This window comes from Aplidium turbinatum, chromosome 9 (assembly GCF_918807975.1).
Source record: "Aplidium turbinatum chromosome 9, kaAplTurb1.1, whole genome shotgun sequence".
In the NCBI taxonomy this organism is placed as follows: Eukaryota; Metazoa; Chordata; class Ascidiacea; order Aplousobranchia; family Polyclinidae; genus Aplidium; species Aplidium turbinatum.
In genome coordinates this window covers 17,883,370-17,904,413 of record NC_137480.1, presented here as the reverse complement: position 1 = coordinate 17,904,413, position 21,044 = coordinate 17,883,370, and the positions used below count along the sequence as shown (strand labels likewise).

General features: G+C 37.4%; 2 protein-coding genes across 2 annotated transcripts; one reads left to right on the top strand and one right to left on the bottom strand.

Moving 5' to 3' along the window:
• Positions 1-424: 424 nt before the first annotated feature.
• LOC145777305 (prestin-like) lies at positions 425-14,318 on the top strand. The gene is made up of 15 exons (XM_082588656.1): positions 425-527; positions 1,799-1,962; positions 2,295-2,405; positions 3,025-3,186; positions 3,566-3,639; positions 5,044-5,208; positions 5,767-5,870; positions 6,091-6,225; positions 8,804-8,951; positions 9,414-9,527; positions 9,722-9,895; positions 10,219-10,395; positions 10,785-10,911; positions 11,566-11,951; positions 12,310-14,318. Exons 1-15 carry the CDS (start codon positions 454-456, stop codon positions 12,544-12,546), a joined length of 2,352 nt encoding a protein of 783 aa, XP_082444782.1. The 5' UTR covers positions 425-453; the 3' UTR covers positions 12,547-14,318.
• LOC145777306 (protein P80-like) lies at positions 14,307-20,186 on the bottom strand. The gene is made up of 4 exons (XM_082588658.1): positions 19,978-20,186; positions 18,887-19,038; positions 18,499-18,548; positions 14,307-15,479 (listed from the first exon to the last, which is right to left on the bottom strand). The coding sequence occupies exons 1-4, from the start codon at positions 20,042-20,044 to the stop codon at positions 15,215-15,217; spliced, it is 534 nt and encodes a 177-aa protein (XP_082444784.1). The 5' UTR covers positions 20,045-20,186; the 3' UTR covers positions 14,307-15,214.
• Between the last annotated feature and the right edge of the window lie 858 nt (positions 20,187-21,044).

The window sequence follows — 21,044 nt, the reverse complement described above, 5'->3', positions numbered from 1 at the left end:
GGAACAACGTTTATTGTTTAGCAGCATAATGTCACATTTTTTTCACTAACAGCTTTATCAATTTTCGCATCACAAAGTTTATCATTTTTTTCTGCATTATGGTACGCAGGCCTCTTATCTTTCTTGTATCAAGATTATCACCCGAGGCGCGGAATGCTTGGTTGCAGAGTTTGTTGTCACTGATAACTTGCATCATTTTTTTTTCTGGTTTTTCCCCTAAGAAAATGTCAAAAGCGCATAAAAGCTTGCTTCACTTTGCGATTGCATCAATTTGTGCATTGGAAAACTGTGAAATGAGTCAAGCACTTTCGTTTCTCAGTGCTGCTGACTTTCCATATGTTTGGGTGTAGAACATCAGATATCCATAGTAAAGTAATCCTTCAATTGCAAGTAAAATTAAAGTTATTTTTTATTGGTTAGCCGTATAGGATTGTCTGACTGTTGACAGTGGTAATGACTGACTATCCAAATGAGTACGAAGTTCGGGAAAAGTACGGCTACGAGCCTCCGGAAGAGAAGACACTTTGGTAAATATTTATTGATCTTTAGTTTTAAATTCTATGCAATATGTATTAATCATCTGTGTTTTCGAAGGTGCTTAATAATGAACTATTTTATGGTAGATACGTTAGGCTATAAAATGTTCAATTTGTAGGGTTTTTACAAATTTTTTTCTTACTATTTATCAGAGACCCTCAACCATGGGGTCGCGAGAAAATTCGTCCAAAATGGCGAGTTGGTTAAAAGTATGTCCTTGGCAATAGTGTTGATTACAGTGAGAAATAATTGCACCCATGCAATGACTATTACATATCTATTGTTTATCAATAGAGTAACGGATTCTAGAAGGGGGCACTTGGTCACGTACAATCGTACATCCCCCCAAAATCGAAAAAACACGTAAATTTTCTACATTTTTGCAAAGTTTCTCGCTCATTTTTCTCAATCCCATGTTATCAATCAACGGATGGCATGGGGAACGTATGGTTTCAACACTAAACTTACAGAACAATACCAATAAAGTTTTAAGTGCCTCAAAACCTAAGATATACACTCATGAAATATTTCAAAGTAAACACCTTGCTAACAATAATTATATACCTAGCAATTAAATTGACCTATTTCAGGCGTGAGGTGAAATGTGCCTTGTATGAGCTACTGTACTGTATATACGAGTACGAAAAGGTGGTGGCACCTCAGATGGATTTTCCAAATTTTACTTTAAACCCACACAATACTTTAGGCTACAAACCTTCAACAAATAAATTTTTGAAACCCTTCTGTTGTCGTGAAAGAAAGTAACTAAAAAATATATTTCAATTTTAAATAAAAATTTGTCACTCAAACTTTTCAAAAAAATTCAGTTTAGTTTGATAATATTGGTTAAATACAAGGTGCGCGTCTTGATCAAACAATCATTGTTGGTCCTGATAGTGTTCAAAAAGCGATTAAAACAACGTTAAATTAGTCAAAAATTTCTGGAGATAACTCCTTCCAGGCCCCCTGCTAAGCTAGTTTCCTGTTTCGATCTCAACTTTTACATTCATACATTGTCTATTTTATTTTATGAATCTTTCTTAAAGTGTGTTTATACCGCTATACACGATTAGACCTATATCCTACTTCGTTGTCAAACTTCGTTTTTCCTGCAGTGTTGCCGGTCCGCGAGGCCATTTTTATTTTAAAACCGGTCCGTGGGAGAAAAGGTTGGGGACTGCTGATCTAATTGAAGTTGTACAATTGTAGCATTTAAAATCTTTAAAAGTAGGTTTGTAACTCGTTCTGCATGTACTTATAGTCAATGGCTCAAAGCTAAAGTGAAATGTGATCGCTCCAGCGTCCGGAGTTTTGTTTTCGGCTTTTTCCCCATCCTGACGTGGCTCCCAAACTACTCCTTGAAGAACCATCTGCCTGGTGACGTCATCGGCGGAGTCACCACGGCCATCGTCAGAATCCCACAAAGTACGAGATTTGTATGTTGGAATACACTGCACGTTGTTAATCATCTTACAAAATTTAGTTTTCAGTTTTCATAATTATTTACGAAATGCTTGTTTGCAACAAACATAATGAGTCAAATAAACACTCATGTGTCAAAATCTTTCCGTGGGTTGATTGTTAGCCAATATTTGCCTTCTCACTGTATACACTATAGTGCTTATTTGATTCAAGTATCCCGTTCCGCCGTTGAAAGCTTTTCCCTTTAAAAAGTTTGCATCTTATTTCCTATAAAAGCACCCACCATTTTTTTCCCATTTCAAATAACCATGTTTTCATTTCGTCGATTTGTTTAGGTTTAGCGTACGCCCTGCTCGCTGGAGTAGACCCGGTCAACGGCATGTACACCGCGTTCTTCTCACCTTTGGTCTACACGTTCCTCGGCACTTCAAGTCATATATCCGTGGGTAGGTTACACCTCGCTTGTCTTTATTCCTGTGGCCGGCGATTTTGGTTTGAAGTTTGAATTCGTTTATTTTTTAAACATGCCGTCGCTTTGCTAATGCTTCCTTGCGTTGAAGGATTAACCTTGTTGCACTTTTAAGCCAAAGTTTTCTCAAAACATGGTAACACTAATTAAGCTCTTGTACTGTTCAGAAAGTTTTTATTTATACTTTTTTTTAATCAAGTCACACATCATAAATGAATACAACATTCTTTTGCAAGGAAGATTTTATCGAGGATATATAGCAGTCTTCGAAATTAGCGTCCGCAATTGCCGAGGTGATTGCCGACGCAGATGCATGAATAGCGCATTAGCGTCGGCAATAAAAATTTACCCTTGTCTTGTCCAGCTTAACTTACTCCCCCCCCCCCCCCGGAGTTATTTAACGTGAATTACCGTAACAGCTCGTGCGTAACAATCTTTTCGTAATAAATGTTCACAGCAATTGCCGAGGCAATTTCAACTTTTGCCGTTTGGCCTCGGCAACGTTTTTGCCGAAGTAAAAATATGCTAATTTCGAAGACTATGTGGAATGTGAATTGACGTCATTTAGACTTCGTTGTTGTTCACTTCATCTTCAGGAACGTTCGCCGTCATCAGTTTGATGATCGGTTCTGCGCTGGAAAAGTTTCTCATGAACCATCCGTTTGTGCCGTCATACAATGCAACCGCTGTTACGACCGTTCAGATGCCCACAGCAACCTTCACCACCGAAGCCACGACTGCTGTTGGTGACACGTTAGGCAAGTTTTTAACCATACATCATATTTCTACAATCTGCTATCAGTCACTGTTATGTTTTCATGAATTGTTTCTGATTATCGCATTTTTGCACAATTTTAAAATGATTTCAAAGTCAAGTTAAGACCTACCGGTAGTTGTATTTTTTTAATAATTGTGCTCAAAATTAACCCTTTATCGCACGTGTTGTACATTTGAAATGTAATGCGTGACTTAATTAAAAGCAAAATTTGAAAACTGACATGTTATGCGAACTGACAACTTACGCAATATCCAACTCCCGACTTGAAAATATCCATAGAGCATTCAGCCCCAATACTCATATGTGACTTCAATCAATTCTTACGAATATTACAACTGACGTGTTATTCTCCTTTTCAGACGCAAGCAGTGAGCTGGCTATGTACAAGCTTGCCATTGTCACTTCTTTGACTCTCCTGGTCGGCTTCATACAGGTTTGTACGTCGTGAAAGCTATGACTCTTCACACTTCCGCTCTTGCGCGTCACAATATGCTTACGTCAGCTCAAACGTCAACATGACTCAATGAGATTTAGCTGTTATGCTACTTTTTTTTGCTGTTTTAGCTGTTTCATGCTTTGTCACAGAGAACTATTGAACCAAATCTACTTTTTCCTGAGCATTAAGTAGCCACAGTGCCACACGTATGTTCTCATGTAGTTTGCTGGTATTTTGCACATTTGACAAGTTGTTATCGTTCACCGTCACAAAGCCCCCACAATACACAGTAATTTAGTGGGATATCAATTGGTCTGTTTCACACTCTTTTCTTAGTTATTAGGTTTGCATTCGATCACTTGTTTCATTTGACGAAATTAAGGCTATTTGATCGTTTATATTTTATAAGACTGGTGCCCGTATTCAGAAGACAAATCTGTCCATTTTAGATTGATTCAACGTTGAATCAATGTGCTGTAATTTATTGCCATCATTATACCGTAATACCATTTTAATTTTCTCATTTCAATGCCAGAGTAACGTGGCTGTTTATTCTTTATCCGGTTCTCATTGGTACCTCAATTTCATAACTCGGTTCATGATTTAGAAAGATCGGAAAATTTCGGAAAACCAATCGGAAATTGCGTCATAAAAGTGCCGTCTTTTAACATCCTGAAACTTGCTTTAATTTTTTTTTTCATTAATTCTATTGCAATTACGCATTTTTTCATGAGGAAATAATCTACTACCCAGATAGCAAAATCCGTCATTTTAACATTGATTCAACGTTTGCAGACGTTGAATCAATGTTAAAATGACAGATTTTGTCGTCTGGGTAGCTATTATCGCCACCTTGTTGAATGTGAGCAGTGATTAATACGTTGCTCTGCGTTCTCCAAAATCAAAGCACCAAACGCATATGGGTAGCTTTGCTGGGGAAGCCAGTTGTGTTTATCAAGCGCTCAGCGTAATTTCTGAAACTAACAATTTACCTGGAGGTGACTAATGCCCTAGGCGCACAAGTTGCATGTATTTTGATTGTTTTCGGTAAACAATTGATTCGATTACACGTTTAACAGTGTGACTAATTATGATTATTTGTCCATTGCCTCTGTGTAAGGTTGATGCTTCACTAATTCACTCACTTTTGTAGACTGAAAACGTGGCACCGAACCATTGCAACCATTCTGGATTCAGTGCTTTGTTTCTGTAAAATGATAATTTATAACCTTTCTGTTTTTATTTAATGATAAAAATAAATAGAGGAGTCACTGCAGACAACTAGTTGACCGTGATGCTTCGTGATGAAGACCAGACTTATTTAAAGCAAAATGGAGAGAGCGAGAGATAATCTTTCACATGGAGAATGTGACATACTTGATATGCATTTTTTCCCTTCAGATTGGCCTTGGAACTTGCAAGCTTGGGTTTTTGGCTCTATTCCTTTCCGACCCCCTGGTATCTGGCTTCACCACCGGCGCAGCTGTGTACGTCTTCACAGCGCAAGTCAAATATTTTTTTGGAATTTGCTTGGCTCGTCAATCTGCGCCGTTTGCTTTGGTCAAGGTAGGTTTCGGTGCCGAATGATGTTGCGCTGACCGCAAAGCAACTTGTGCGCTAGAGATGCGCTTCACGCAGAGTTGACCTTTTGTTAGTCGGTTGGGAGTTTTTCAGACCAGTGTTTTTGCGCGCGAAACTGTGCTAGATTGATTGTTTCGTTTCAATCATCCCATCACGCCGGAAGCCAAGCAAAAGAACTTATTTTTTCATTTAGCCTACTGACATTTAAAATTTGTCCAGTAAAATTTTGTCGAAAGAAGTCCACTTTGAAGAACTAACCAAAACATTGACAATAATAAGAAGACACGCCTTGTTGATAAAAATATATTCGCTTGCTAGGCGGTAATTAATAATTGATTTTTCATAGACAATGTAGCCCTCAACATTAAGATACTGTTGTTGATGGACTTATCTGCTTACAAGAGGATCTGTAAAGTAACCTGATTATCTAGAATCCTTCCGGTTGTTCATTGGTCCTTAGGGTTCCGCTAAACTTGCCGTACCTTATAAAGTACTATCTCAGATTGTCTTGGCCCATTGGCTTCACAGATTCGTTTGTTTCAGACGTACATTGAACTGTTTTCCCGTCTAGATGAGACAAAGCCCGCAGAGGTTGTTATATCTGTGTTGACCATTATTCTCCTGTACCCGATCAAACTTATCAACGTGTAAGTGTTTTACAATTGGTTGCATCATGCTTGGGTCTATGTTGACTTTCTTCTATTGTGGGTTGTGAGCTATCGGCGTCTTTTATTAGTGAGCATAAGTTTTCCTTTTTGCAAACCAGGACTACCACTGCAAGTTAGTTGGTGTGGCTTGTAAGTTTTTCTACCAATGTCGAAACAAAATTTGAAATTTTTACTGATCCATGCTATGCAACGATTGCAGGAAATACAAAGAGAAATTGCACAACATCCCGATACCAATGGAACTCATTATCGTCATAATTGCCACCATCGTTTCGGCCAATGTCGATCTCCAAGCTCTCTATGGTGTTGAAATAGTTGGAAAAATCCCGAGTGGGCAAGTACCTATCATATTTGTTGATTTTTTCCCCAACTATTCAACAATACACGTATAAACCTAATAACGTGAATGGTTTTAACGATGTCTTTGTTGACGCGAAGAAACATACATACCTACGTACATAACATAGATAAGGAAGTAAAAATGTTTCGAACGTTTTCAACACATCGTTGTATCGTCATCAGGAATAGTCCAATAATAATTACATATCTGCAAAAAAAAAAAAAAACGAATGGCAATTACAATTCAATTTTGACTACGCAGTACCTACAAACGGTAGTTTTGAACTGAACAGCAGAAACTCAGCAAATGTCTCAAGATGATAAAAAGCAAACAAACCGTCAAGAAACAAATCACATGAAGTGTACTACACAAGCGCGTGAAGCCAAAGATCGTGAATTAAGTCTCACGTTTTTTTGGGTATTTTTGGCCTCGTTTAACCCTTTAATGCCCGGACTACTTTCTACAAACGAAAAAAAAAATTTTTTCGTTTTTTAGTGACATTTGTGACCCAATAAATCCATTTTTATCAAAAATTTTATTTTTTGTGTTTTAAATAAAAAATTAAAAAATGTTGCCAAATGGCTACATTGGGCATACAGAGTGCGCAAATATGAAAATTCTTAGATACAAATTATCCTGTAAATTCGATCGCTGAAGGTCAAAAACCGAAGAAGAAATGTTATATGCATTTTACAAAGAGTAACCAGAAAACTAAATGGCTTTAAGATTCTTTGGCAGGCTATTTGCAATTTATATTATATTCCTCCGGAGGAATTTGCTGACATTTCCATTACAGATGCTCTATCAAGGGATTCACTTCGATTGTCATAGCCTTCCTCGTCTCTTTTCTTCATATCTGTGTTATCATTGAAGTTCATGCAACAGCGTTTCAAATCTGTTGCGTGGCATTCAGTCAGCTATTAGAGAGTATCTCGTTCGTCTTTCCCATTACATCCTTCTCGAAGGCATCTTTACAATACTGATGTGTAGGAGGAGCACTCCTATAAGCTTTTTCATTTCAGCAATAGATGTAATCAAGACATGTCCGTCTTTTTGATGAGCGTAGAGTTTTGATTCACGGACAATATTTCCAAACAGCTCGTCATCAAAAAACTCTAAAAAATACTCCAAAGGGGTTTCATATTCAGATAGAGTATACCCTTGATCCTCCCACTGAACATCCAAACTGGGTTTAAATACCTCCTTCTTCCACGTACACTGGCGTTTTGTGGTTTTACTGGTTGACCGTTTTGTCGGTTGAACCTCTTTCACACTTTCCACAACCACTTCAACTTGTGGCTGTCTTGTAGTAGAAGGCGCCGAAGATAACCTTGATGAAGAAGTAGGCATTCCGCATCTTCATCGGACTCATCCTCTTACTCTGAAATGTCACCAGCGGGCACAACTATCGCAATATCCCATTCAACACCAAATCTACATTATTTTCATCAATTGTAGATAATTCAGGCAGCGTTACAGTAAAGAACGTATCTGCATAAAAAGTAAAAAAAAATCAAAAATTTATTCTATTCCATGGAATTTGGACTCTTTCTACGCCCAATGTAGCCATTTGGCTACATCAAAATTTCGGGTAACATAACTAAGATTAAAAACATTAACTTCAAAATTAAAGTATTTAGGCTAGTTATTTGTTGATATGACTTTGTGAAAACACACAAAAGTGCAATCATTTCTTCAAATAAACAAATCTGCAGTGCTCTGAAGCTGCCTCATTTTCTGACTATTTCAACTTTTCAATGGTCACCTCATCACCATGCTTTCTTCGAAAGGGAATTGTGGGTAATTAGTGTTTCCAATAAATTTCTTTGCTATTATTGTCTTCACAAGAGATAGAATGGTGGATTAAACCATGACAAGGAAACATATTTGTTTTTAAAAAAGTTACAGGGGCCCCTCAATTAAGGTGTGCCAATTGGCTACACTGGGCATTAAAGGGTTAAGCAAGGTGTCTCAAATCACATGAGGTGTATGATACAACCACGTGAAGCCAATGATAAGACAGTGAATTAAATCTTGCGTTTTTTTGTATCGTTGGCTTCGTGTAAACAAAGTGTCTCAGACTGCCAAGCATAAGCTTTTGTATATTTTGTCACAAAGACAGCAATTTAATCTGAATGCCTTCCACTTGCCTGAGCAATTGCCACTTTCATGTCTTTTTCAACCTTATGGTTCAATCTGATTAGTGTGGCAGTTCTCTGTTTTGCCTGTTGTTGTGTTTGTCTGATTTAAACCAGTCTGACAAAATTAGCACATTTTACATTGATTTCTACAGACGTTGAATTAGTGTAAAACCTGATGTTTTAAGTTCCTTTGGCTTGATTCACACAAATATATGGAAAAACAACAAGCGATTTCTACCGTGATAAGATTTACTTACTTTTCATGTGGTAAATCCTCTTCTTTTTGTCGCGTTAAGAAATTCTTAACTCCACTACTCATTTTACAGGGTAAACAAAAACAGACTTCTTTAATGACTTTAGAATCTTTTATTGTGGTTTAATCCATGACGAAAGCCAAATCTTAATTACAATTTTAAAACATTCATTTTCAGCCTGCCTTCCCCTTCTATGCCCAAGATCACTTACTGGTCGGATTTAGTATCGGATGCGTTTTCCATCGCCATAGTTAGCTTTGCTATCACGGTCTCTATTGGAAAGCTATTCGCAAAGAAACATGGATATGAAATTGCTCCTAACCAGGTAGCAGGCCAGACATCTTTCAGCATGTTTTGAAACTTTGTTTCTCCACGACAAGCACTATCGGCATTTTGAATTCCTCTTTAATTGATGTTTGATACCACTGCAGAATAGTAAACTGTACCACTGTTTGGTGTGACAGGCAGAATCTGAGGTATTTGGCACTCATGGGGAGGGTCGCGGTGCAACTAACGCTAGAGAATGTGTTAACTACAAGACAGTGGATTTAGAAGCCAACAGTGTGACTTAAACACGCAACACAGATTACATTTGCCATCTTTGTAGTTGTGTGATCTGCCACATCAAGAGCTAGCGAAATCCGTCAATTGCACATTGATTTAACGTCTGCAGACGTCGTATAAGTCAATGTAAAAATGACGGGTTATATTATCTGGGAGAGTCCAACATTTTTTTTATATTCGTAGGATTTCTTACTTACAAGTAAATTTCGACATATTTTTATAGGAACTCTTTGCACTGGGAGTGTCCCAGTTGTCATGCGCCATATTCCAAGGCCACGCCTGTTCTGGTTCACTTGCCAGGAGCAGTGTCAAGGAAAGTTCTGGAACAAAAACTCAAGTACTGAAATCGTAACTACATAGCCTACTCATGCTTTGACAAATCGAGTTTAAAATTGCTCCATTGCTTAAACAGCGACTCACTGCATCAATGCAGCTTAAATAAATGAACTCCGTTTTTATTACTTTTTTTTGAAGTGCTTTGTTTTTGCTTTTTCCACATTTCCATCTTTTCAACGTTTTTTTTTTATACAGTTTTCAGATATCGTATCTTGCGCCGTTATGCTGTTAGTGCTGCTGTTCATTGGGCCGCTTCTGCGACCGTTACCAGTGGCATGTTTATCAAGCATTATCATGGTCAATGTCCGGACACTATTCCATCAATTCTTGCGCCTGCCACACTTTTGGAAGTTTTGCAGATACGATTTTGTGAGTCTCGTTAGAACAAATCTCATGTCTGTTGATGTATATACAAACAAATAGGGTACTTTTTTTCTAATTTGTCTTTTTAAGACTGGTATGCATTGTTCTTGTGAAAGTGTCTAGAAATTTTTTTCTGATTTTCTGCCATCAGATTGTAACACAATAATCGCTGAAAGTGATACGTTCAAAACAAAACCCAAATGGCTCAATAATTGTTCTTTTGTACTTGCATTTCCAACATACTTATGTTACACTATCAACATTCTTAAAAAGGCAATTTCCTTTCTTTTTTCAGTACAGTTCAAATTACTTGTAGTGGCCTTTTACAGGTGATTTGGATCGTAACCTTCAAGGCCACGGTACTTCTTGGAGTTGACCTTGGCTTAGTAGTAGGAGTGGTTACTTTGCTTTCTAGTGTGGTGATTAGAAAGTACAACGCACGTTCAACAGTTTCGGGCCAACTCGGATCATCCAGCTTGTTCGGCGACATGGGCGTCTTCAACAAAGTAAGACTGCAAGAGATATGTTCTGTGTTGTGAGATTACAGGGCCATTGCTTATCCGGACAAGTTTGCTTGAAGTTTATTGGTAAAAAATTAACAACCGGTTAAAAACAAAAGTTTTTCTATATTTGCGGATTTTTTATCTTTGTGGAAAAGCATGCTTTCAGCAACTTCCCTGACAACAAATCAGTTGCTTTTACATTGATTTAACGTCTGCAGAAGTTGGATCAATGTAAAAAGCGACTGATTTAACTGTTTGGGCTTCATCTTATGCTTGATCTCGTGAACAAACAATTTCCTTCAGGGTCTTATTAACAAGTTGATTTTCTTAAAGATAAACGCTGCCTAAATATCAAATAGGTTTTTCTGACCTTTCCGCATTGTTCGTTTCAGGCAGAAGAAGTTGCGGGAATCAAGATTATCAAATTCCCAGAATCTCCATTCTTCGGTAACAAAGAGAAACTGCAAGCTATTTGTTTTGAAATCATTGCTATCAAAAAGAGGTTCACCGATCGACAAGGTTGTTATTGTGAATGCCTGACAATATTCTTTTACCTGAAGTGGTAAACAATGCACAATGGTAAAACAAGTTAGATATGAAAGATCACTGGATACTTTAGCTCTTTTAAAAAATAAATGACCCTTTGTTTTCAAAGAATGAAATAAAAACTTTTAAATTTAGGAAAACAAACAACTATAATTTATTTTTATTTTAGTTGGATAAGTGATTTACTCAATTATTTCGACTCTATTGTTCGATTTATTTTAAACCTAACCAAGCTCTGAAACGATTTGAACAAATTTACAAGTTTGTAGTCATCATCATCTGTTCAGTCGGTTTCGATTCTCGGTCACTCAGTAGATCTTCTCCCTCCACAACTCTCGATTCCTCGCAACCTCCTTTAGCTCTTCCATCCCATCCCGATGTCATTCATCACTGTATCGGTTCATATTGTTTTGGGACGACCCTTTCCTCTTCCTCAGTAACAACGGACGCTATGTACATTGGCTAAACGGCTCTGGCTTGGGAAAAGAACTAGCAACCTACCCCAAAACTCTGGCAAAATACTCATAAGTATTTTTCTCATCATCATTATTAAGTTCCTTCCTCTCGTCGAGGTTGGAGGCAATATTTTTCTATAAGTTCTTTATTGTCTTTTATTATAAATTTCAGAACGAACTCGGGTTCGATTTTCACGGCAAGCGTCAGAGCAATCTCAAGCTCTTCTTGCTGAGGAATCGAGTGACAGTGACGTTGCGATTGTTGCGGAAAGGCCCAACCACGCCACCGAGCGGGCGAAGAAAAGCGGCAAAAAGGAAGCGGCTGTCGACGATTATGTCGTCATCGTCGACGCGGTTGGCGGCACCGTAAAATACGACGGCAAAAATGCCAACAGTAGAGGCGCTGGGTCGTCGTCGATTGCATCACGTTCAACAGTGTCTTTAGCCAACAGTAGCCAGCCCGCTCACCTGCACACAGCTCACGAATTCCACACGATCATCTTCGACTGTTCCTGCTGGACCTTCATGGACACAATGGGGGTTGACACTGTTAAGCAGGTAAGATTGAAACAATGCTTTTCTGATATCAACTGAAAGTGCTGCTCAATGACGTGCGTGGTACTCATAAGTTAAATCACTCGTCTTTAGCAAATCTAAAAAGGCAGAGAAAATTTGGTCCTCATTTTTAAACAGCCATTAATGAGTGATTTGTTGGTTGTCATTCTCAGCATCTTGTGGTAGCCTAGTTTATATAGTCACCAGAAGAACGAAAAATATTATATCATGCTCATCTGTGAGTTATCGGAAGTTGGTTGCTTTAGAAAAATTGTCTTCATCACAAGCAATCTCACAAGTCAACCATAAAACGACCTTTTCTTCAAACAATTTGTCCGTAAAGATTTTTTTTTTCTTGCAGGTTTGTGGCGATCTGAAGGCTGCAAATCTACGTGTCTGTTTGGCCGCGTTGGAGCGAAAGATTTTCTACAAACTGTCAGAGTCGAAAGTATTCGACGAAGACGTTGTTCCTTATTCTTCTGTCGAGTACGCTGTGGAAGCCGCCAGGACACCCTCACCGCCGGCTGAAACTTGCAGCTATGACGTCACTGACGGCGTGGATCCAGACACGGTCGTTCCATGCCAAACAGAAGTCTGACGTCACCTCTTGCGTCTTTCACAATCATGTGCAATTTTAGAAATCACTACGTACTAGTAACTTTTGCTCAGGCGACGGCCACGCGTCGATGCGCATGATCGATTTTGCACGGGTGCACTGGACCATGAGATTTGTAATTTCTCTGCACTGCTTCTTGAATAGGCCAATTGCACCTTCCAAATACTGTTTTTAAATTCGCAAGCTAAGTATTTCTTACGGTTATCTATGATTTGTTTTTGACGAACGGAAGACGTTTGTTTTGTTTTAAGAGCAGACTACGTACCAAAAACATTTTAAACGCTTTTAGGATAATTGCTTTTTACCTCTCGCCTGCATCTGAAATGGATTTGAAGCGTACGTAGCCAGCAAATAATCTTTTTTACATTCATTCAATGTAAAAACGACTGATTTGCTGTCTGGCTACTTCGCCCATTTTCCAAAATCGAGATTGTCTTATGCAAATTACTTGAGTAGACTCTTCGCATCTGCCAAATACTAGTTGTGATGGCGTATAATGGTAACTGTCTGGAGACATCGGTCACTGTAAAACAGGGGTGGGCAACCTTTTTAACACAAGGGCCAGTTCGGAAAATCTAATGCTTACAGGAGGGCCGTACATCAAATAAACACTAATTCATATTTTCAGCAATGGAGTTTATCTTATTGAAATTTTGTACAAGAATGTCATCCTCCTGCAGTGAATTCAATTCAAGCTGGATTTCTACAGGCGAAAAACTTATTTCACAGGTACAGGGGATTGAAAAGACGGTCATATCACTTTTTAAGCTTCGAAATTGTGTAAATCGAGATGAAAATAGCCTTATTTGGGAAAAAATAGCTGAAAGAAGATGAATGGCCGCACGTTGCCCACCCCTGCTGTAAAACTTTATCCAGTGCATTGTGCTTTGCTCTCTTTGTTAGGTATTACACATTACGACTACTGCTTTCGTGTGCGTACATATTGCATCAAGTGTGATTTGAAATCACTGGCATTTTCCTGACAGCTTTGATTGCATGTTACAGCACTTAATTTTTCTTTACACTTGCGTATCATTGAAATTGTTTGTGATAATGGTGTTGGTCCAACCATGCTTTAAATCATGTGCCTTTCAAGCGGTGGGACAAGCAATCTAAGTTTGTGTGATGATCTTGTAGCAAATTGGATTTTATTATCCAGCCACCGAATCAATTTTTTTCACGTTGAATCAATGCAAAGGACTAAATTGTTGACTGCCTAGACAGCAAATCAACTGTTTTTACATTAATCGATTTGCTGTTTGGGCATGTTAACAATTCAGACCAACCAGGCAGCACACCAACCGTCTGAAGACGTTCAATCAATATAAAAACCGGTTGATTTGCTGTCTGGGTATGTTAGTATCGTTTTCAAATTGACATTCTGTTGTAACCCCTTTTGCTGTCTTGAGATGATGATCGCGTCAACTTTGCAATGAATTAACTTTGAAAATAACTGACAACTGCCTCTGCGCTCGAAACCCTTCAGCACCGTTCTGACCAAATGCTGGGGACTCAATTATACGTCGCAGATAATTGTTTCATTTTTCCTTGTGAAGACAGAACATCCACTGCCAATGCAAGAACACGGGGAGTTCTAATCGGCTGCAAGTACACGTTGTTTGTCTTTTTTTTTCGTTACATAATTTTTCGAATTGTTTGCATTTCTTTATATCAATCAAAATGTCCTTTGAACATTTCTGACCGTAAGTTCATATTTATTTATTACAATCTTTTTACTCTAATTTTACATTGATTATACAATTTCTTATCGCAAGGTATTAGATTGGACATCGGTCCCCACCCCCTGGGAACCTTTTCTCCGTGTTTTAGTTCATTTTTCTTGCGTTTTCAATGAATGTTTTATGAGTGAAATTTATTTGCGCAGTTTTTGTTCTCTCTGGTATTCAAACGACAGCAAATGCTTGTTCTTATTTGGCGGATTAAATCTCACTTGGGTTGGGCATTGGAATTGTTACACGGATTGACTTAGTGGATTAGAAATCAATAAATAACGAACTGATAAACGCATATAGAACAATTACCGCTTAGCATAGAGATAGAGTTATGCCACAGGCTATTGACAGCTTGTTACAATTAAATTTTAAGACACACACAGCAAACACAATTGTTGTCTTTGTAATAGCTGATCCAAGCGCTGTTCAGTTAAAGTGACTGCACATACTTTGATGATACAACATGAATGCATACAATATATCGTAATTCCATGTGCAATTTTTAGTTGTTCGATCATCTTTCTGGCATCCCACACCACATTGAGTTTGAGTAAATGCAGTCCTAAAATTTCTTTATTTCTTTAATCCAAATTATGAAAATTTAACTTTGAAATCTGCATTGTCAGAGACTGCATAGGGAACTCGTTGTTAGGTCATTTGGCGTTTTCGAGAAAATTTTGTGGTGACCTTGCTTGCCAACAAACGAACAGCAATCAGTGCACCATTTGTTTTTTAATGCTGCATAGTCTACTAGGAGTTCTTTCCCAGCCAACAAATCAGGGTAGGCTATAAGGCTGATTTGCTGGCTGAGTTCAGTCAATGTCTTTGTCTTTGAAGAACCAATTGTTGAGGTCAAGTCTGATTGAGCTGGAGTTGTCACATTGGGGTGTCTTGTGCAAGTGAGGATTTTGACTCTTTTATACCTTTTCTTCCGCTATGCCATGTTCGGAGGTAGGTGGCTGCGAGTCTTTTCCTACTTTTAGATCTTTGGCGACATCTTGAGGGCGTGATTTTGGCCGGGGTCTGTGAAACAAGAAATACCCGACGGAACAGCCTCCGATTGCACTGCACAAAATGGCGGGGTTCATGGTCATGGCGGTCAGCATCATTGCGTACGTCCACGTTAGTAACGTACAATGAGCGAACGTGTTCACGCAATGCGTCAACATCTTTGAATACATTCTGAAATAAAATAAAACTTTTTTTTCAGCCATTTGTTGAATCAATGTAAAAAGGATTTATCTGCTCGCTAGGTCGCTTGATAACCCAGAAAAAGTGTTACCGCACAACATAGCATCTTTTCACAAATTGGGACTAGGTGGGCAAATTTTCAAAAAAGGGTACTTTTAGCGCGTAAATGATGGAAAAAGGGCATTTTTTCCGAGCGTAAAACATGTAAAAACGTAGATTTTGCAAGAAAATTGTAGGTAAAAATACATATTATACTAAGGCTAAACTTTTGAGACCTATAATAATAATTGCTTCTTATATTCATCCTCGCCCACAATATTTTATAAATAATAATGTAATAAAATTTAATCTAGCAACATTTAGTTGCAGAGGTCTCTTGTACTAAAGTAAAAAGAAACAACTATGATAAGTTAGTATGTGAAACACAACACAACTGCTAAGATAAGTTGAATCTTTGCAGATTAGATGATTCCAAAGAGCTGGTATTTCATTTTGATGAAAATCAGGCAACAAACTTCGGTAATTCAGACTTTTAAAATCTGACATCAAATTTGAGGTAGCCTACTCACAACACAAATTGACAATCTGCTTGAATGTAACATTAACCATTTATCAGTATGTTTTTGTGTTATGCCATCGTTGCTGAACAGGTTGTGTTAACCTGTTTTAGCCACCTTGATAAAGTCAGTCGTGCTGACTGACGAAACGTCGGAAATACAAAAAGCTAGTTATCATCTTTAACATCAGGAGGTAACCTAGTATATAGCCGCCAGAAGAACGCAAATTACTTTAATTATCAAATGCCTGGTGAACAGTCTCTCTCTGTTTTTATTACATTAACGATAACTTAAGTAAGGTCAAAGGTAGGCTCATAAGTTCTAGATGTATGCTGAAGCTTTCCATTTAGCTGTTCATTCTCTGCCAAAGAAATAAAATAGTTCAAAATGTGAAGAGTATCAAAGACGTTACTTGATCACTTTTATAATCTAAAAAGTTCTATCGAAAAAAGCTGCGAAGTTTTCTCCCAACTGTTATGCCTAATAAAAAAATATTTTTGAAATAAAAAATAGTGCAGAATCTGTTATGCAGCTTGTCCTGTCACTTTTTCTTGTTCTTTTGTCATTGATGGCTAAGGTTTGGGTACCTGGCTGTTGTTTGGTTTGCAAATCATTTTCCATGTCTTATGGAAATTTAGATCATGCTGCAGTTTTGTCAAACTGCAGAGCAGTCCGCACATATTATACAATAACAACAATGAAAAAGCTAATAAAACATTATTGCTCAGTCCGGCATAACCTGTCATCATTACCAGGGCCCGCAAAAGTCAATAAAGTTAAAAAATTGTAAAGACCTCGTCTGTCCACGAATCAAAGAATAAAGTTGTTTTCAGCACCTAGGGGACTGTTTCTAAGAAGTTTATAGGTCAAAATTGACAATAAAGTCAAAATTTTCAATAAAGCCAAAATTTGTCAAATTATGGCTGTTGACAAACTTTTTGTGTTTCTTGAGAGTAATTTTTGTCAAAATCCTCGTAGAAAAGCATTGTAAATCAGGAACTGCGACACAGTTAATCCATATTAACCTATAAAACAGGAAATATGTCACAATGCCCACTTGGATAACTTTTATCGCAAATTGTTCACTGTTTATTCGTTGTTACGTATTTAATTATTCTTATAAAACACTTCCTCTTCACAAACGTGGTCCTTTCGAAGATCAACAGTTGGGATTTTGGGAATAGCCTACTGACATTCTGTAATACAAAAATGCCTAAGCAAGCTAAATTGTCTTCAGCAAAAGTTAGACAGATTTGTCGAGATTTTCCTAATGAATTTAATGCAACTCCCGGGGTGATTTAAGGTGCATTTTTGCGAGTTTATAGTGAAGTGCGATAAAAAGTATTTTGTTGAAAGCCACAGGGAAAGTAAACGCCATCCACCTGGATTGGAGCGACAACAAGCATCGCAATCAAGGCAAACTTTTATTGAACAAGCCCCTTTTATTGATCACGTTTGGGTCTGAAATCGACATAATATTATGTTTGGGTAATTGATATCAATTCAAGGAAGAACTGTGGCCTCTACAAATAAGCAATTTCGTTAGGTCAAAGTAAAGTCAAAATTTGATAAAAATAAAATCAAAACTTTTTTTTAGGTCAAAATAAAAATGGCCCTAATCATTACACATACCTAGAAAGAACAAGAAAATTCAGTTGCTTTAAGCCAGAAAGAAGTAAATGAACAGAGTTACAGAACGAAATCTACTTAATGGGAAACTGTAGGCTACTCAATTAGCCCTAGCCAGTTAAAAATATAAAAATACGACGATTCCCATCGTACCAAAACATATTCCCTATCATTTTTTTTATCAAAATTGAAAAGGACTTCTTTGATGACATAGGGATAGGGTTGCACTCTCAAGTCAGCTTCCTGGGTCTATGAGTCATTAATGGTAAAAGCTGTGAGAATCGGGAAGTAGTTGCGTTGGCAGGCAGGTTTTGTTCCTAAGAAATGATGTAGGCATCTAGTGATGCCACCCTATGTAAGTTTAGCTATAGCATAAACATATAAAAACAACTGCAATGAAATACAACGAATTCCCACGTTCGGTAGCGCTGATAGATCGCAGAAGTGAAGTGTTCCACAAGAATGTAGAAAAACTACAGATTTGTTGTTTTAAAATAAAACTAGGATCAAACTTAAACAAAAACTAAGTCTTAAAAATTGCCCACCTAGTTTCAAACTAGGGGGGCAAGGAAAGGGCTAGGAGGGCAAGCGAAGGGACTAGGTGGGCAATTGCCCACCTAGCTTATATGTGAAAAGATGCTATGCCGCACAAGAGGATAGCACTGACAAATTTTACTTTTAGTTAATGCTTATCACTTTTAAAATACAGTAGAAATCTTGATATGTTTATTTGGATCACTTTGATAACTTAATGATTTATTTCCGATTCATTTTCCTCCATCACCGGAAAACCTGCCATATAAGGAGATGGATGCCTGGCTCACCTTGGGTCACGTGATCGAACGGTACTTTTTGCTTCTGGTTTGCATTTGTCCTGTTACAACAACAGTGACGTAATCTCTCATATCGTGTTATTTTGAAAGGTTTAATATTGAACTTCAAAACGATATGCCAATACTCAAGCTAACGAGTGCAAAAATGTTTTGCTGTGTTTCGATGCAAAATGTCGTGTCTTGCTATCGTTTCGAAGCAAACTAAGTTACTCTTTGTGAAAAACTGCGTTTCAACAGAAAAAATTGTTTTGAACCGCTGGTAATCATTATCACTATGTCATAGTTTATCACAAAATCCAAATCCAGACTGTAGACTACTAATTAAGCAGGCTATTATTAATTTTTACGACTTAAAGTGATCTACAGTCAGCTCATTTACTTTGGCTTTGTTGTTGTCCACATCCAAATCTTGCTCTTCAAACCTGACAACAGTGCTTCCAAATCCATTTTTAGAAAATCGAATTTGTAGTATTTTCAGATACTCGTGTAAGCAACCAAACAGAAATATGCCAATGCAAGACAACGCCAAATCTGAAACAAAATTACAGAATAATCAGCGTTTGCGATAAAAATATGTAGCCTACTGTATTTTGTTTCGACAATAACTTCTGTCTTGATTTCACTCCGTTTTAAAGTTAATTTTTAGTGAATAATTTAAATTATGCAGCCTATTTTGGTAGTCTAATATCAAGAGTTATTTTGCTGTAAAATTTATAGCCTACAAGAAAAAACAAATCAATCATGCGTGGAATCAATGTACAAGAGATCTGATAAACTCACTCACTAGCATGGCGGAAAAATAACATAATAGTAGAGATCAAGAAAATGAAGTATCTTCTGACAGGTGTCAAACCCACAACAATGTTTGATATGAACGACTCGGTTACATGTCTTGTAATGCAAAGAAATTTATTCTCACACGAGTCAGTTCAATCATATATTGCTAAAAATCGATTTCGATCAGCTAGAAGCTGGATCATCTTCAGTTCAGCTAAGCTTATTCAAATAGAACCTTGAATAAAGCTTATTCAAATAGATTATTAACTGAAGATTAACTTAATTAGACTTAACTTAATTAACTTATTAACTGAAGATGATCTAGCTTCTAGCTGATCGAAATCGATTTTAGCAATATATGATTGAACTGACTCGTGTGAAAATAAACTTCTTTGCATAATAGTAGAGATGTCGAATATATCAAGCTTTTTTTAAGCCTGTACCTTGAAGTGTTGACGATTTTAAACGGGACTTGTCAGAAAATAGAGAATCCAATTTTTTATTGACCTGCAAACTTTATTTGTTTGGTCAATCTACAAAACTTTCAAAGTAGGCTACCGTATGTCAATCTATCATTAAAAGCAACGGCTGTGGTTGGAATTTACAAACATCACAAGTGGCGATTTTGACACCTCACCAGCTCTAATGAAGTCAATACAGACAAATTGCGAAGACAATATAGTTAACACTTACCACGATTGTTTTCAATATTCCAAGATTTAAAAATAACTTGCAATGGAAGGCGCTCGCTGAAGATCATTCTTCCGCATTTATTAGACTTTGCTAAATGTCACCAGACCTCCTTTTAGCTTAAGCAGCCTAGGCCTATTGTAATCAAACAGAAAAGTTAACCAGACTAATTTGCGTTTTTTTGTAGCTCTTTGTTTATCTTCGTCAAAGCATTTCGTCTGCAAAAAAGAAAGGAAAAATATAGTGGGTCAGCAATTGGCATTGTGCAGCTCAGTAATCTACGAATAAAATAACACTTCACAATAATCGGTAGTCCAGCCTGCAGCTATAATTGTATCACACACATAATAATTATTATATTGGTCATTGGACAGCCAGCTAATTCAAATAATGTCAGCTACAAAAATCATCTAGTTTTCGACCTTCATGGTTGACTTATTGCACGCAATGCCACGGAATTTGACGTTGCTAACGTAAAGTCATTCTCTTCAATCTTGTTGAAGAAATAGATCAAGATTGCCTTATGGGATATACTAGAAAATACTTCTGCCTTGAGCAAGGGATCTAGCCTAGTTATACCAGAGAAGGCAAACATTAAAAATCAGTCGCAGTACAATTTGTGGGACACCTTTGAAAAACGTGCACGAACGGTAGGCTATTGAACCTAGACTGAAAGTTTTATTCTAGATTGAATTTTATTCCATTTCAAAGTCGACTTACTTAGGTTTAATTTTCTGTATGTTAGAGTTAGATCATTTTTTATGGATTTCAACTTTCCATCAAGTACATTGTGAAACTTTCCCGATCAGTTTTAGTGGTGTAAGACAATAATTGCACCAGTGCGATTCAAAACGCTTTTGAGCGCATTTCCTGTCGAGCTCAGAGATTTTTATTGTTTGAATCTAAGTCTGAGCTCACAGTCTTGGCGCAAGCCTTAGACTACCACTGAGTTTGGTGCTTTCAAATAAACTAGTAGGCTAAGTTACAATGTTTATTTTTATTTAATTTCTTCAAATGCTCCCTTGATGGAAAAACATTTGACCTAGTTGATAGGTTCAATTTTTTCATTA